Source organism: Dysidea avara, chromosome 15, assembly GCF_963678975.1.
Source record: "Dysidea avara chromosome 15, odDysAvar1.4, whole genome shotgun sequence".
NCBI classification, from domain to species: Eukaryota; Metazoa; Porifera; class Demospongiae; order Dictyoceratida; family Dysideidae; genus Dysidea; species Dysidea avara.
Window position 1 is genome coordinate 7,284,090 of NC_089286.1, and position 17,940 is coordinate 7,302,029.

Genomic DNA, 17,940 nt, shown 5'->3' on the forward strand with positions numbered 1-17,940 from the left:
AGTATCCAGCAAGCACAAGTGGTACAGTGGCAGACTTGTCAAGTCTCATGCATTAGGCGTGTGACACACGCATTCGGGTCTTTTCACATGCTCACATGCAAATGATGGTGACTCTCATGCAGTCTCCTCACTAGCCGTTCACGTGACACTATGCACGTGTTTACTGAGGGTTATTAAGCTTTTTGAGTGTTAATGAGGTGCTTTATAAGCAATCGACAGCTTAAATTGGTGTTGTAGCCGAATTTGACTTTGTCCGAAATTTTTCTAAGACCTTTTTTTTGTTTTTGTTTGTCAGACCTAGATTTTTTGAAAGCAGTATGGTAGCTTGGGAAATCTCTCTCAATGTCACTAGCTCAACTTGACACTGACAGCCCTGAGTGCTAGAACATGGGTACTACAAATCTGTATGTGTGGGTTCAGCATAGGTCGCATCACACTTTTTTCTTCGTTTCTTATACCTTTTCGTGTCACAATTTAAAAAAAAAAAATTTTTATAGCAATAAATGCATAAGTCTGGTAGCCATAATTCATTACTTACTATCTAATTAACTATACAACTGTACACACAAAAGGGTAACGGTGCCTATATACAAGGTGACCACCAGTGCAACAAAAAACTAACATCTACAATAACAATACAAGGCAAAACATTTACAAAAACACTTATTTATGTAATTTATGATGGTTCATACATTAGGATATGGACAAAATTCCATGTGATGTTCAGTTCCAGAGTGTTCACAAACAATGCATGAATTGCATATGCATGAATTTTTGTGGTCCTGGTTGTCAGTGTGTGTTAGAGAATATGATCATGTAGGAAGTGTAATTTGAAAGCATGGCTTATTCAAACTTACTGATCAACATTAGCTAAGTGTTTATAAATCACCGGACAAACAATCGCATGTGGGAAAAAAATTAATATCCTATGCATTTTCAATAAGGATTAGGTATGCAGTGCACTAGCTATTTGGCTTTATGAATGGCTTTACTGGGATGCTATAGCATACTTTGCATGGTGTAGCAATGAATAAATGAATGATGTGGAATTTCATGGAATTTGTTCCTTGTTGAATAGCATTGTAACCACTTGATGATCTATCAATTATGACATCATTTGATGTACGAGTTGTCTTGAGGACTTTAATAACTAAACCAGGTGCTCCTTTGTGAGGTAGGCACTTTGTGAAGTTTGTAAAATTAAAGATTTCTGGCCTTGTAGCCATTGGCAAGGGCTATATTGCCCACCTAACAAACCTATTTTTTAGGTGTGATAGTGGTGTTTCCATTAATGCAACCATCAAGTAGTTTATTAAGGATGTTTTTATCTATGGTATAGGGTTCCTTACTGTTCTGGGCTTTATCTTCCTTGTTTTTTAGATTATGTGCACAAATAATGTCACGTGTGAGCAATATTTCTACTGCTGCATATTTTTTTCATGCTTCATAGTACAAGATGGAGTGTTTATAAAGTAGTCTTTAAAGATTTATAGAGCCTCATAACAGTTATCAATATGCCAGAGTAACACGGTGCATACAAAGAGAGGACTAAAATATATTTTAACCATTGGAAAACAGTGTAGTCCATTCAAGCAACCAAGGTATGCAATTAAGTGTATGGCTTGGCTTCTGTGGTCCATTTACAATTAGACTATGGCACTTATAGTATACTTTGAAGTTTAGTCATTAATGAGGTTTTTAAAATCCAATAGATACCCGCAGGTAGATATCTAAACTGGTTAGATACCCATGACAATTCTTTTTGCCATGTACGTCACGTGTTTTGCAGGATTCATAGCCATTAGAAATCATCACTACAGTATAAAGAAAACATCGCTAGATAATAAAGATGTTGTAGCTATTCATCTAGGAAGCCTACCAGTGAATTATTTTAGCACTAATTTGATCAGGAAGCTGCCATTATTGGCAGTGACCAGAACCTTAGGAGCCATAGTCTAAATCGGTTATTGCCCAAATCCACACTATCTTCACTATTTTAGAGACCTTCGGAATGACACATAATCACCTTGCAACAAATATTCTCTGAGAATGGTTAATAACACCGAATGGCTACTGCTATGAAGATCAAAACTGTAATTTGTCCCAATGGGCACAGTTAGGGATTTCATATTGTTTCTCCCTGTGTAGGGTGTGGCATAGTGGTTACTGTTACAAATTATATTTTAGCACCCATTGTTCTGTTATCAGTATTGTTGGTTTGCCATGGTTGGACTTCACAGGAAAGAAAGCAATAGTTTAACTAACCAAAATGTGTCATTAGTATTAATTAACTACTTCTTTCATTTTTCTGGAGTAGGATTTTGCTAACACAACTCGCTGGCTCCCATTGACTTCTGTATAAAGTATTTTTTGAAAAGATGATATTTTTTTGTACTACAATTATGCATCCCAAGTTTCCTTAGATGTTAGATATAGTCTTCCTCTCTCAGGAAAGCTTTGTTTTATTGCATTTCAACAACCTGTCTTGAGTTACATGCAGAATTTGTATAAATGGCATTCAGTGCTGTAGTTAAGGTTATGGTCAACCGGAAATAGACAAAATTCCACATGCATTTACTTTCCGGTGATAATTCTGCTAATAAACACACATCTTTACTTACTGTCCCATTAAAGTCCAAAGACTAGTCTAATAGGTTGGGAGATTTGAAGCTGCTAGTGTTAATCGCTCAAGAGTTATAGTGTGGTTTGTGAATGGCTTCGAAGCATTATTACATGTCAAATTGCTGGGAAACTATTACCATTTTCACCAAGATGATTAGTGAAAAACAGCCAGCAGACATATAGGCAGGGATAGAAAGCCATTAAGAAAGGATTATTTTAGTGATCATGAAAACAGTTATTAAATTTTTAAAGTTTCGCACAAATCCTTCCAGTATCACTAAGAAAATACAATTAAAATCACTTATTTTTGTATCTATCCCTATTTATTATCTATCTACTACTGAACTGTTCTAAGTCACAACAACTAACCTATCTAGTAGTATACTGTAGAAAACTAATGTGAAGTAATAGTATACTACAGTGAAATGCCAAAGGAACCACAAATAATTAGTGAAGTCATTCAAGTGAAATGCACTAACAGAACTAACAGTGTATCACAGATATAAGCACCCAACAAGCTTTGTTTCACTAAGCTGATGTTTGCTACAAGCTTTACAGAACTAAATACAGTGCTAACCTTGATGCACCTTGTAGACACAAAGAAGTTATCACACCATACTACAATTAAACCATTACCAAATAAATTAACAAACTTTTATCAATTCATTTACACAACATTTACACTATCCTAGTGGTAAATAGCACCAAAAACCAAACACAATACAGTATCTAGCCTTGGTGCAATCGCCATTTATCGTATAGAGGGAAACCTTGGTGGGGGTAAACTTTGACAAATAGCAAGCTAAATCGCATTTGGCGAAATAAACTTTAGCAAATTCAACCTCAATCTGTAGCTATGAAGATGCTAATCTCAGGCACTATGAGTAATTGGTGGGTTAAACTTTGGCAAATTTGTAGCAAATCACCAAATTCGCCAAAGTTTTCCCCTGCCAAAGTTTCCCTCTATAGGTAAATTTTATGGCATATTTGCAATGTGGTACACTTAATGAAATTTTTGCGGTGCACCACACTTTTGCTTCCCTAGATTGAAGGGCTTCGACTCAACCTGCAACCTTAAGGAAGCCATGCACTGGTAATAATTCTGGTGCTAAGGATAGTTCACAGTTTTCCACTAGCAGCCATTCAAGCCCAGCTAAGGATGGCAACAACAGAAATTAGTAGTCTTATAGTGAATGGCATACCAGCAGCAATGATGAAGGTGTCGTTTGACCAGTACATTGTTCCCAAATATTTATAGTATAGAGGAACAAGTGTACTAGAGAGACTAAGGGTAAAAACAGCTGGTAGTGGTGCTAGAAACTATGCGCTGCTAGGATTTTTTTGACATTATATAGCTCTTAGATAGCTACACTAGCTGGTGATCTAGAGTACATCACTGGGCTACCTGTATACAGTACTCTCCTTTCAGGCTGTTTTAGTGAATGATACAGAACTGGCATTTACCTAACATGGCAACAGAATTGAACTTGATAGTCCCACTAATTACTTGTGAATTAGCATTGCAAGTAATAATCCACCTCTCACCAACACTTTCCTATTCTATGAAATTGATAGTGATATATATGCAGCAGTTGCACTTGTCTAAACAGTACCAGTATCAATGGTAATGTATAGTCATTGAAGGTAACATTGCACTCAAAAGCCCTAATTATGTTGTCACAGTCTAACCACAACATTCCAGGCCTATTACACACTCACTTTCTGCATGCAGTTCACGGCTAGAATTAATATAACAGCATTCTGATGATTTCGATGCAAGGCAGTTAGCTGTAAATAGTTTATTAAACTCATCATGACCGTTTCAATACAATGCTACAACTGGATTTATCTGGTACGACACTATAAAACATGCTCTAAGTACAATTCTAATGCACTAGCACTTCTATCATGCATTTCGTAGTATAATGCACTTACCCTGAAACATACAGGGGTCTTGTTTTTCTGGGATAACTGGACTCTTCATGCAATATTGCAGGTTTGTTATGTAACACAACAAAGATTTTCTTGCTAGAAAAAACAAGTTTCATGAATCCCCAAGGTGAAGTACCAGATAATCAGAAGTGAACTTAATCAGATAGATACCAGTTCACCTTTACCAGATAATCAGAAGGTGAAGGTGAACTTCAAAAGGTGAAGTACCAGAATCACATTTTGAAGTTCACTGAATTTTTAGATTGGCTAAGACAACCAAAGAGAAAAGTCGGCTATTTTTGAAGTGTAGCATGATTCACTTGTGCCAGCATAATACAAGAGTTTGGACAAATCTTGAAGAAGCCAGGAAAACAGTAGCCTAGTAAGGAATAGTTTAATGGATTCTAATATTTACCTGTAGCAACTAAACCGACTACTTATTTAAGCTGTTTTTACTGGTTTTTGATTTTGTTGCATTGTAATCATTTTGTGCTTTGTTTGCATAAACAAAAGCAACCTGTTGAGGTCCTTAGTCTATAGCAATTACTTAGAGCTATGGTACCTAAATAGTTTAGCAAGTGTAATTTGCCATGGACTGTATGGTACGTACCCCAGGGAATTTTAGGAAGGTAGCGATGAACTGAGGGGCGTTACATGTAGATGAATATTCGAATAGAGTAATTTATCAATGTAGATGAATGCTCTAATACAGTGACTATTAAAGTATCTTGATTGCGAACTTGTGATAGTCAGTTCACCTGCACCTGAGCCCCTGACAAATACAGTGATTTCAAAGAAGTAAACATGTGTTCACCTCCAATGGTTTTGTACTGGAACAAACATGTTTCTATGTTGTAAACATGTTTGAACTTCTGAATTAGAATAATTTTAAAGCCCTCACAACTCGCTTGTTCTTGCCTGTATCAAAGTGCTTTTTGATGACAGTCTGATGTTTAAAGGGAATCACAGTACTACTAAATGTTTGGGCAGTTGACCCAGAGTTATTAACTAAAAATGAGTGAATGCGAACCAACTACACACTTAGTTGGGGTATTAGCATTATAACTCAGTGGCTTTTGATCGAATTCTTTTATGGCTGTTGTTATTCATATGGCAGTCATGAAATTAAAATTAAACTTAGACAAAAGGGTTCTGAATAGGAAAAAATGTTGAGAATTGAACCCGGGTACATCAGGCTACAGTTCTACCACTATGCTATGCCTATACTAGCTGCCCATCTTTTTAATCTGTACTTTAAAAATATGAACTAATAATTATTATATAGCTAGCTATATACACCTGGATGAAGAAGAAACTATAGCTGAACCCAACCATAATGCTAAATTTAGGTTTGCCTTTTGTATTTAACTGTCTGTATGAAGGTAAGTTTTTGGTGCGTTATAGAGGTGAGCTAGGGTGGAAGGCCAACCCTAACTCACCCCGATCTCACCAAAAATTACCTTCACACAACTAGTGTGTTTGATTCTAGTGTTAAGATAGATGATTTCCTTGAGAATAGCAAAAAAATATATATTCATAAAGTAGTGCCATCCAAATAGCTACGTATACTCTGTGCTAGGTGTATGCTCACAGTTGGCTGAAGGCTGGTTGTGGACACATGCCCGGTTTACTGAATTTTTTTTGTAAAAGTGTGTGTGTGTGTGTGTGTGTGTGTGTGTGTGTGTGTGTGTGTGTGTGTGTGTGTGTGTGTGTGTGTGTGTGTGTGTGTGTGTGTGTGTGGTTGTGCACACGTGCACCTATATATCTATACATGCTTGTCCATATACACCCACATGAACAAAACTGTTCAATGGTAAAAGCAGCATGGGAATGGGAAACAGAGTATTTCTCTACAGTGCATATCATCATATTGGCACTATTGCTTGTAAAATGAAGATGAATGAGTTATGGATTACTAGAGCATTGAGCATAATAGCATTAGTGCAGTATATTTTTCAAGGTACGTAATTTTTACGAATTTCACCAATGGGATAACTTTCGTGAAATTAAAATAGTGAAAATGGTCAAAATTATTAGAATATCTAGGCATCCCAATACACTATAGGCAATACAATTCATGAAAATAAAATTGTGAATATGATAGAAAGTGAGCATTCGTGAAAATTATATACATCAAAAATACCATGTATACGGTAAGCAGTTTTCCATATTTAAATATAACTACTTGTGAAATTGTTACAGAAAAGTGACAACAATAGAGTAGTCAAGTAGTTACTGTATTTGGCATGACTGTTGTATTAGAGTATGTCACAAAGCAGCCAGGCAACTACTTTGCTTAGCAGCTCCCTTTTTTACAGTCCCAAGGTTGTCTTTGTTTTAGGATTGATTATTATTAAATTAATAAAAATCATTGTTATTTCATATTTTGTAATTCTCTAATTATTGCATTGCTAAGGGAGTGCTGTTTGATTATGTACAAAAGTATGTATCTTCTTAGCTATTTTAGTGTTTGTCTATTGTGTTTTTCTCAGATTCTTTCTACAAACTCTCAAGACTGCCCTTCATTTTGTTAGTGTATGTAAGAAAACACTCTTTTCAAGTCAAAGAAATACACTTTTCCTAGTAGCCTAAGAGGCCTGCTATGGTGCTTTTGGATTGTTTAATACTTGAGGAGTCCAATGGAAAGGCAGTTCACAAAGTTTGTACTGAGATGATACACACGTATTTTCAAACCAGCGAAAAGACCTCAATGCAATGTTGAAATTTGACAGACTTCATCTAGTGTTTACTTTTCGTAGGGTGACTGCTTTTACCACTAAAAGGTTTTGCTCACATAGCTGCGTACAGACAAACATAGGTAGATGGATGGATGGGATGGATAAATGGATAGATAGATGGATGCATGGATGGATGCATGGATGGATGGGATGGATGGGATGGGATGGGATAGATACATAGATAGGTTGATGGGTAGATGGGTAGATAGGTGTGCACACACAATTTTACAAAAACAATTTCAGCAAACCAGGTGTGCCCACAGTGGGCCTTGGCCAGCTGTGGGCATCCCTGGTTTAAACATTTAGATCATAGAAATAAAAATCAAGGAAACAAGGGAGGTCATCTACCGTATATGACCGTATAGAAGCCCGGGCGTTTATTTCCTATAAACCATTTTTGACCCGGCGTTTAAACGAGACCGGCGTTAATTTGGACCTGGGCGTTTATTTCTTACTAGCCACTCGTTGAGAATGACAGGTGCCAGTACAAGTACCTACGAAATATGAAATCCATAGCCCATCACGTACATAAACCCATTTGGACTCCTCTGCTGGGTGAAACATTGGAAGTCGGGCGGAAAGATGACAATGACCACGATAAATACGTTATGGCCATCACCAGAAGAGAAGGCATAGTCGAACAAGACAAGACAAGACATCACAAGGCTGGTGACGAGACATCACTGTATAGTTAGCAGCTGACATGAGTTTAGAACCCCTTTCAGTGCATATCATTAGCACCCCGGCGTTTAAATGAGCCCCGGAATTTATTATGACAGTCCCCTAGCTGTACCCGGCATATATTTGAGCCCCTGCGTGTATTTGAGCCTGGCCTTCATACGGTCATATACGGTATACCTACAGCTATACTAGTAGACATTTAATCCCTACTTCAGTCATGGCTATATTCTGCATGTAGGAATTAAATGTCCACTAGTATAGCTACAGGTGCAGATGACCTCCCTTGATTGTTTCCTACTTCTACGATCCCTACTCAAATATAAAGTTTCTTATACTGGTATTACAGGAGTCTATTCAAGTACACATGTATCACAATCTCAAAGCATTCAAATTTCTAAATTTTCCTGTGGGGGTATGCCCCCAGACTCACCTAGTATTGGCATGCTCTGTGCTTTGCACACTATTATATAAGTTAAATACTTCCCTAATGACAGCCACCTAATATAATTACTTGCCAAATTCATACTGTTCTCTATCTCTGCACTATGCATTTATGTCTCATACTAAGGCTGCATACATACGTATATACAATGATTGGTGTGTTTACATGTCTTACTAGAATTTACTCTTATAGGCATGATGTTTTCAGAGTTATCTGCAGATGATGATGATACGTCTGGTTTACCCCTGGATCCTCTTATAAATCAGCCAAAGAAAGATCTAGTGCAAGTCAGTTACTGCAACATTTTGTACTTATATAACATCATTGATAAATAATTTGCTTAATCTGACAAGTGAATGTGTGCACCTTGATGTGTTATTTGAAATATGTCCAGCAACTAGCCAATAGAATTAGTAATACAGTTTTTTGTCAAGGTCCCTTGACAAAAATCTATAATACTAATCTGATTAGCTAAAAATAGTGTGGTGTATTTCTATTGGAAGTACATGATTTGTCTGATTTGACAACTAGTGTTGCCATAGTGAGAGATACCCCATACCATAGCAGTACGGTTGCTTAGCAATGGTTGCTAGGTAAAGTACGTAATGTACAAATACTGCAAAGCAATAAGAAGTGAATATCCCTACTATGCATTGATGTGTACACAGTGGGGATATTCACCTCTTATAGTTTTACAATATTTGGACATTACATTGGACATTAGGCAGGCAGACCAAAATTTGAGTTTTAACAATTTTCAAAAATTCATTGTCTGGCAGCCAGTAAGGTAACCATATATCTAAATACTTGTAAGGAGGTTGACTATGTTGTTTTTGCTTACATAACAGTAACCACACCAAAGTTATCAAAGAGCAGTAGGTAAAATCCAGCCTGAACAAACAATGGTATAACAACTAGGGACCCGCCGATTATGCTCATTATTTTACCTATTATGCTATGCTGCACTGCTAAAAAATTTACCTATTATGCTTAGATTAATGCTCAATATTTACCTATTATGCTCAATATTTTACCTCAGTTCCCATATTTTTCTAATAACTTTGCACTTTATGGAAATGCAGTAAGTGGTTGAAGCACAGACTGTTAAATCCTTGCTTGTCAAAATGCATGTCACAGAAAAGATCGATATACTCTAATAGAACAGTCAGCTACCTGATAATTTTATTAGCGTTACTGACTGTTCTATTAGAGTATATCGATCTTTTTGTCGGATATGTATTTTGATAAGCAAGAATTTATAGCATTGCACAAGTTTTCTGCCTATTATGCTAGCATTATGCTCAATGCTTTTAGGCACCTATTATGCTCATTATTATGCCAGCATAATCGGCGGGTCCCTAATAACAACTAACTATTTATTTACAAAGTTATTTTACTCTCCAAAAAGTTATTCTATACAGTTTACTTATAGTCTGATCCATTCCATAGTTAGTTTCTTCATGATTTGTCCCTTTTTGTTGTTGCACATGTGTATTTTTTTGTTGTTGCACATGTGTATTTTTTTGTTGTTGCACATGTGTATTTGCACTCGTATCCATCATGCCACGTCTAGGATAAAGCAGCTAACTGTCGACTCTACCTGATATATAACTTTTTCTTTGTTATCAAATAATACTTTTCAACTTAAAGAATGATTTAACTTGCCTATTATGAAATATTTCGATTTGGACCACTGTATAACAAACATGCACTAGTTTGGGAAGGATTTGGTTATTCCAAAAATGGGACCTCTATGGGCATGTCCACTTCAGTGCTAGTACAACTTGCTATGAAATGGATTTACAAGTTATAGCAAGGCAAAGTTTTGTATATGTGTATACAATCACTGGACTGGACTAGTGGACTGGACTGGTGAACTGGACTCAGTTTTTTTCTTTCCTTTTTCACCAAATATTGGTCAACTGGCCATTGTTTGTTATATAGAATATACTAATCGTATGTAGTTAGACCACTCCCACCTCCACACACACAAAAGAAAGCAATGTAGCCATGCCAGAATATGTTAGCTTTACCCAGTTGCAGCTATACAGGGTGTATGTATCATCTACCGATGGATGGAATAGCAAGACAAGCACTTAATTTTGCTGACTCAGAAAACCATTGCTTGTATACTGTACGATTTATACTCTATGATAAGAAGAATGGTAGTCATGTCATACAAGTGATTTTCATCACATAAGATATCTCTAAGATGATTTTAGATGCAGCATTTTGAGAAGCACCCATAGTATCAGGAGTGATTCCTTATACTACACTACTGTTTGACAGTTTTATAATGTGTGTGTGTGTGTGTTGTGAGGCAGCATAGCCAAGTAGCTAGAGCAATCAAAAGGTTCCAGGTTTCATGCACAATTATGCCAAACTGGTGTTGTTATTGTGTTGTTGAGCAAGAAATTTTACTCTCATTTCTTCAGTCTACCCAGCTGTATAAATGGGGTCCTAGTGGCCTGGTGTCAACTAGGGAAGCAGCCCACCTAGCTGTAACATCAATGGGTACCTGGTGTAAACTGGGGAAGCAAATGCCAACTGTCAATGTCTCGCATAGTGGGAAAAGGTCCAGGTAGGACTTCAGGTGCCCACACCTTCACCTGTCAGACATGGCACAGCCTCCTGTAGGTTACTATTATTATTATTATTATTATCTATCTGATTTGTCAAAAGAGACAGGGTGACGCCAAAAGGCAGAGCCTGTACAAGGGTGTTTCCCTAGAAGATGCAAAACTAAAAATGGAGGGGACAAATACAGAGAAAACACAGCTACAAAAAACCAAGAAAGAACACATACACACATAAATTAATTACAACAAAACAGTTTATACACAGCTTGGCAAAACTTAGACACGCTGAGATCAAATACATCACACGGTAGAGTGTTCCATTCCTTACCCAGGAGGATGTGCTGACTCATAGTACCTAAACAGCACACAGGTGTCCCAGTGCTGGTTCACTGTGTAGGCATGACCATGCTAATGTGGCAGCTGAAGGCATTGCTTTACTTTGCCTTGCCTTACTTTGCCTTGCTTTGCTTTGCTGTGTGTGTGTGTGTGTGTGTGTGTGTGTGTGTGTGTGTGTGTGTGTGTGTGTGTGTGTGTGTGTGTGTGTGTGTGTGTGTGTGTGTGTGTGTGTGTGTGTGTGTGTGTGTGTGTGTGCATGTGTGCCTCTGTGTGTGCATGTGTGTGTGTGTGTGTATGTGTGTGTGTGTGTGTGCATGTAATGCATGCATGCACATATGTGCATGTATGTATCCGTGTATGTATGTAGGTATGTAAGGTGTATATTATTTTATGCAGGCCGTATGGGATGATGATGTGAAAGTTGTTGATGAATGGATCTCATACCTTAAATATAATCCTTGCAATGAAAAGGGTGAAAAAATAATTGACATGAGAAGAGAATTTTATAATCCACTACAAGCTGCAGTTCAAAGTAATAATGTCAACTTACTTGAAAAGCTCATTCAGGCAAAAGCAGGTGAATAATTTGCCACAATAATAATAATATGAAAGGGTGGGAATAGACTTTTTAAAATGTGAGTATACAAACTAATGCAGTTAATAATTATCATACAGTACAGTAATACTAACATACAGTACGATAGTACTGTATAGTAGGGACCACAAATCAGTAGGTGTGGTCCACTAAATAACAACACCCAAAAAACAGTCTCAATTTCCCTGATGACCATGAGGCAGTATTGGTTAGATAAAATTAAGCCCAAACAAGCTTTCAGATTGACCCAAAATGCTTTCAACAAATTATTTAACGAAATTTTCTACTGACTGACTGAGTAAGTAAGTAAGTAACTGACTGACTGATGTCTTAAAACAAGCGTAACTCAATAACATCTAAGGCTACAGGCTTGTTTTTTCACTGTTCAACATCGCTTCAGCCCGAGAGGTGCCTTTTGGCATACCGCAGTATGTACAATGCATTCTTCATGGACTTACCAGTGTCCCATTCATCTTTGCTGACAGCAAAAAGTGTCGATTTGGTGGTAGCATGTGATGGCTTCCCTTCATAGCAGAAATCGTCCGTATTTTTCGTAGTGGCTATTTTGTTAGTAGAGGTGCTTTTTGAATGGTTCTTGATTCGTACTGCTGTGTAATGGGCTGGACATAGCTGACAATGAAGCATATTCACTTTTCAGACAATAATTAACATAGCTGGGACACACGGTGCTTGGGTTCACCAGTCATAATAATTATTTACAAAAAAATCAACAAACAAGTACACCAAAAAAAATTGGAATTTTTAACTAGAGTAGGGACCATAGCACATGGATAAAAAGTACTGAAACAAGTTGGAGTAGTCCATGATATTAAATCACAGTAAAACAATAAGAAGTATTATATCCCTACTGTGCATTTCTGTTACAGTATCTTGAGCACAGTAGGGATATAATGCTTCTTATTGTTTTACTGCGATTTAATTTCATGGACTATCCAACTTGTATCAGTACTTTTTATCGATGTGCTATGGTCCCTACTCTAGTTGAAAATTCAATTTTTTAGTGCACTTGTACAATAGGGATCATGAAGGTTTGCACATTCTCGCAAAAAAAATGTTGCCTAATTTTAGGAAAACCACTGATGTATGCACATCAATAGATTGTGAAGTACATGAATTTTAACAATTCGATCCAGTATAGCTTGGCTAGGCCAAAAGCTACAAATTTGAATGTGGTCACCCTTAGTGTTTAACTATCCACAGCTGACACAAAGATGACTTTGAGCAACTTTTTTCATGAAAGTACATTTTCCCTCCACCATCAGCTATATATGCAGGAATTACTGGTATGATATTATAATCCACACTAAAACAGCCAAGCTGTGAAAAATTGATGCAGCCTTAAAAAACCTGGGTGAAAAAAGTTGTGAAATCAAAGGTGGCGGCCAAGAAATGGCTGCAATGATGCTAATTCTAATAAACTTTAACAATGCACACAGCCATTATTAAAATTTTTTGGCATTAGCATTATTGCAGCCATTTCTTGGCCGCCACCCTTGATTTCACAACTTCTTTCACCCAGACTTTTTAAGGCCACACCTTTTTTCACAGCTTGGCTGTTTTTGTGTGGATTTTATTTCTTTTTGTACTTTACAAGGCCCCTAAACCAGCCTATGGCTTACTTTGTGGTTTGTTTTTACTCATATTTCTTCTTTTCTATGTAGATACAATGATGATTAATTGAAGACAGGCTTATAAATGTATGATTTAATTCAATATTTGATAATATTATTGTAATACTCTAATAGAGTGCACATTTTTTGAGGGCTTCTAATAGAACATACATAGAATGTTCTAGAACAATCTAGTACTTCTATTGGTAAATCTATGAAATTACAAACATTTGATTATAAGCAGATTTCAACTAGAAATTTCATTTATAAAGCAGAAAGTAAGTGAGGTGATCAGCCAAGGTAGCAGTGGTTAAGGATGGAGGTGTTAGGTATGGAGGTCCCTGGTTCAAACTCTGGTAAGTTTCTTTTCTTTTCAACATTTTTTGCACACTTTTTTACCCTGCGGTGACTGCTCTATTAGAGTATCTCGATCCCACGATTTTACACTTGCTTGGTTTTTGCTTTATAACTTTGTTGCTGTAACTCTATTGCTATTCAAACTATCAAAAGGCTCTGCTGTGATGATCAATCTGTCTACACACCAATTTCCAAGTTATTTCTATGCTCGGTTTATCCTGTAGCCGTGACAGAAGTTTGATCTTTTTTTATGTGAGTAAACGCTTGAATATTCCTCAGATTCACAACAAACTTGGTATGTGAATCCACCATTACATGCTCTTCATTTGTGCCAAAGATCGAGGCAATCGAGTTACACATTTGCATTTTATAGCAATCTTTGCAAAGCATACGAAAAGAAATCAAAGCACCCATAGAGCAGAGCAGCAGAGCAGAAGAAGACAGCATAAGAAGAAAACAAACGAAGGAATTAAAATGAAACTTTGAGCGTCCATGCATATCTCGCAAATGGCTGTTGCGATTTTAATCAAATTTGCTGTGTGGCGTACCCTACCTGGAGGACAGCTATAATGCAAAATTGGTGTGCTTTGGAGAAGAGGTCATGAAGCTATGCACGCATGAAAGGCTGTTTTCTTTCTTGCTGTTAATATACTCACACGATGTGGTAGCCAGCTTTCTTGGCCACATGACACACTACCCGTGTGTCTTGATATGTGACCCAATTTTTGAAAACCATCATTTTCTGCACATGCAAAAGTTGTATATAGGAAAACTTATTTGAAGGTTTTAGCAATTCTTTAATGTTTATTTTTTGCACATTTGGATAAAGTAGCTATCATACCTTCCTGTTGTGAAATTTCACACCCTCTTACTAGAAGATATGGATGATTATATCAAACTATCTAGCAATATTTACATGCATGGGACACCATTTAACTTACAAATTGGGTGATTAGTTCAGGTGATGGAATGGATAAAACTAGGTTAAAACTAATTTTTAAATAATGATACATGCTATTTAATTGAAGAAAAGGCCTAAAAACACTTGATTTATCTCTATTTTAGATGGTAATATTTGTCAACAAAGTGATTTGTCCCCCATGTTTTACACTACTTCCTTACCTTCCAGTACAAGTAGCTAACAGCTAAGTTTACACAGTTTTAACTTGATGTTGACTGTATCAGGCAAGCTCCAAAAAGAATGGACCAGAAGGAGAGCAAGGGGTTGTTTGCAAATTAAAGAGGAAGGAATAGGTCATTTATATTAGGTATCAAAATGGCTAAAATGAAAGGAAATTTATACCACAGGCCTTATTCAACACCATGGAGCTGTACAGCTACATACAGCCAGGCCCCAGACTGCTCATACAGATTGCCACTGTGCTTGGGAAAGCAACCAGCAAAAGCAAAGTACTCAAGTCTAGCTGATTTTGTTTGTGAAATTTGATAGTTCATTCATGTAACTTTGTATTCTTGGTGAAACATTAAATCTGCTGTCATGGGCAGTAAGTCCCAGACCCAGTGACATATTTCCATTAAATTCTGATATGATGTGTTTTCACCCTACTCCAAAGGCACTGGAATCTTTCACAATGATCAGCCACAGCCACTTGTTCTCCAACTGTGTATCCATTGCATCACATGATAATCATACTGTACATGCGTATGCTGCTATGTAATATTTGCTATGTAGTAATTTGGCCCTACAAACTAAATATACTTCTTTGCTAGAGAAAAGACAGTGTAGTAATGACCTATCAACACATTAGCATTTTGACAAATATTATATGCATGCACAGCAATGAAGTTTGAGATATCCTAATACAGCAGTAAAACAGTCACACCAATACAGCAGCCAAGCACATATATAATAGTTTTAATATTTAAATCACTCTCAAATTCAACTTCAGCTATTTTTAAAGAAGTATAGATTGCCATGCTTTACATGCTTACATGCTAGTGTCTTTCACACATAATTGTAGTTACGATTCTGTGTACAGTAGCTAAGTCTAAGCCTTAACATCATGAAAAAATCTGGACTGGAAACCAGTCAAATTTCCTGGAGCCACCCATAATGCATATTCAATATAGTTGATGATGATTTGTTTAATACTCTAGTGAAGATTTAATCAGTGGCAGATACAGTGGGGTTGCAATAGTTTCAGCTGAAACCCCCTCTGAAAATAGTGCGTGCCTCAAATTTATTTACGATTCGTGTGGGTGACGATTCGCGATCGAGAGGTATACGTACTGTATTATATTAGGCTTTTCTACTGGCCAAACTTCATACTTTTGCATTTGAAAATCAGCATTACATTGTTCAACAGCAGGTAATGACCTTTGTTTTAGTCTTTAACTTAAAGCTAGGCTGAAGTTGCAATTCCAGAGTGGACACCCCTGACAGATATAGAAAATTTCCTCAACCTGAAACCCCCTTTGAAAATTTCTAGATCCGCCAATGTTAATTAACCATGAACACAATTTATGACTGGCCATTATCACCATTGTAAGACAAAATTAATGTTAATTTCATTGTATGAAGGGAGATCTTTATAATTATGTTAAGCAGTTTGTATTCTTTCTGTATTTAAAGAGCACTGTAAATTTAAAAATCAAATGTATATACAAAGATATATATATATATTGAATAAAAAAGAAGTAGGGATCTAAGCGATAAAACTAGTGAGATGAGATGAATGATAGTAGCTCCGTGGCTACATGGCATTTCATAACAGTCATTTTGTTCAATGCCAAAGTAGGGATTTTCCTACAAAGCTATGTTGCAATACCATCATTCATCTCATCTCAGTAGTTATAATGCTTCATTTAAAAAAAATTTGTTTAATATACTTGTTTGATTAGTTTCTTTTGTTATAGCTACAGCCATGATATGCACATGTGACTGTTTTATTAAAATATCAAACATGGCTGTTGTATTAGGGTGACTGCTTTATTAGAATATCTTGAGTGGCATAATATTTAATGCATGTGATCATGGAATGCCTTATTTTTCAGCATTCCATCAATAAGAAGCATGTATTTAATGATCAATTGCTATAAGTACAGCTAGATCATTAAGAGGCATGTCCCTCAATCACTATTGGTCCAGCTGCACTAGATGGTAAAGAGGTGTGTCACTTTATTGCATAAAAAGGTCCTATATATCATGCAGATACAGTGTCTACCAACTGTGTACTGGTAATATAACAGCGTGAGCACATTTTAAATAAATTTGTGGTGTTTAAGTGTTGATATGGAAAATTAATGCCTTGATACAGTTTCCTAGCATGAAGGAAGACAAAAGGAAAGAAGTGGTTATAAAACTAGCTGGCATTGGTTTTTAAGCTAGAATGGCTATTTGACCAGCAGTACATTATTTTACTCAACACACTAGTTGTAAGAATAGTGAGTTCAAGACAAGCGTGGGTTGGAGCAAGCAAAGCAGGCATCCTGCCAAAGCCAGGCCAACCCTAGTTCATCTTGAACTCACCAAAACTCACCTTCATACAGACAGTGAAAGTCATCACTATGCATATAATAGTCAAATCTCAGATTAGCATTGATTAGGATTGGGTTCAGCTTTGGTTTCTTCTTCACCTTTGTTACTTAAAGATATAGAGGTTACCTCAGTTTTACATTTATAAGAGGATGTGTAGTGGAGTAGCATGGTGGTTCTATTTGAGGCTTTCACCTCAGAATACCAAGTTCAATTCCCCAGATTAGCACAGTTTCGGCTTTGTACTCTTTTCAGTGACACAATTTTTTGCTAAAGATTTTTAAAATTTTCATTTTTTCTGCCAGCTTTGTATCCTCTACTTAAAAGGAAAGGGCACAGAGGGCAAGCGCTGATCAGAACCCCAAAAGGCACATGCCACTGGTCAGTTTGTTATTGTGGATAAAAATGGTGGTCACATGATGCATTGTTTAGCCTCTAGCCTTGTGACTGTGGTCAGACCGGAAGGTTGGCAGGCAAGCAGACCAAAAGCCAGGTTTGGGCAATTTTTTATTCAATACTAGGGTTGTTTTG

At 36.7% G+C, this 17,940-nt stretch overlaps 1 protein-coding gene across 1 annotated transcript in view; it reads left to right on the forward strand.

Annotated features, from left to right (window-relative positions):
* The window catches only part of LOC136245242 (transient receptor potential cation channel subfamily A member 1-like), a 79,641-nt gene that overhangs the window by 8,439 nt on the left and 53,262 nt on the right, over nt 1-17,940 (forward strand). Inside the window, exons 2-3 of the mRNA XM_066036732.1 lie at nt 8,608-8,702; nt 11,727-11,907. Coding sequence (XP_065892804.1) covers nt 8,610-8,702; nt 11,727-11,907 — 274 coding nt within the window. The 5' untranslated portion in view covers nt 8,608-8,609. The remainder of the gene's footprint in view (nt 1-8,607; nt 8,703-11,726; nt 11,908-17,940) is intronic.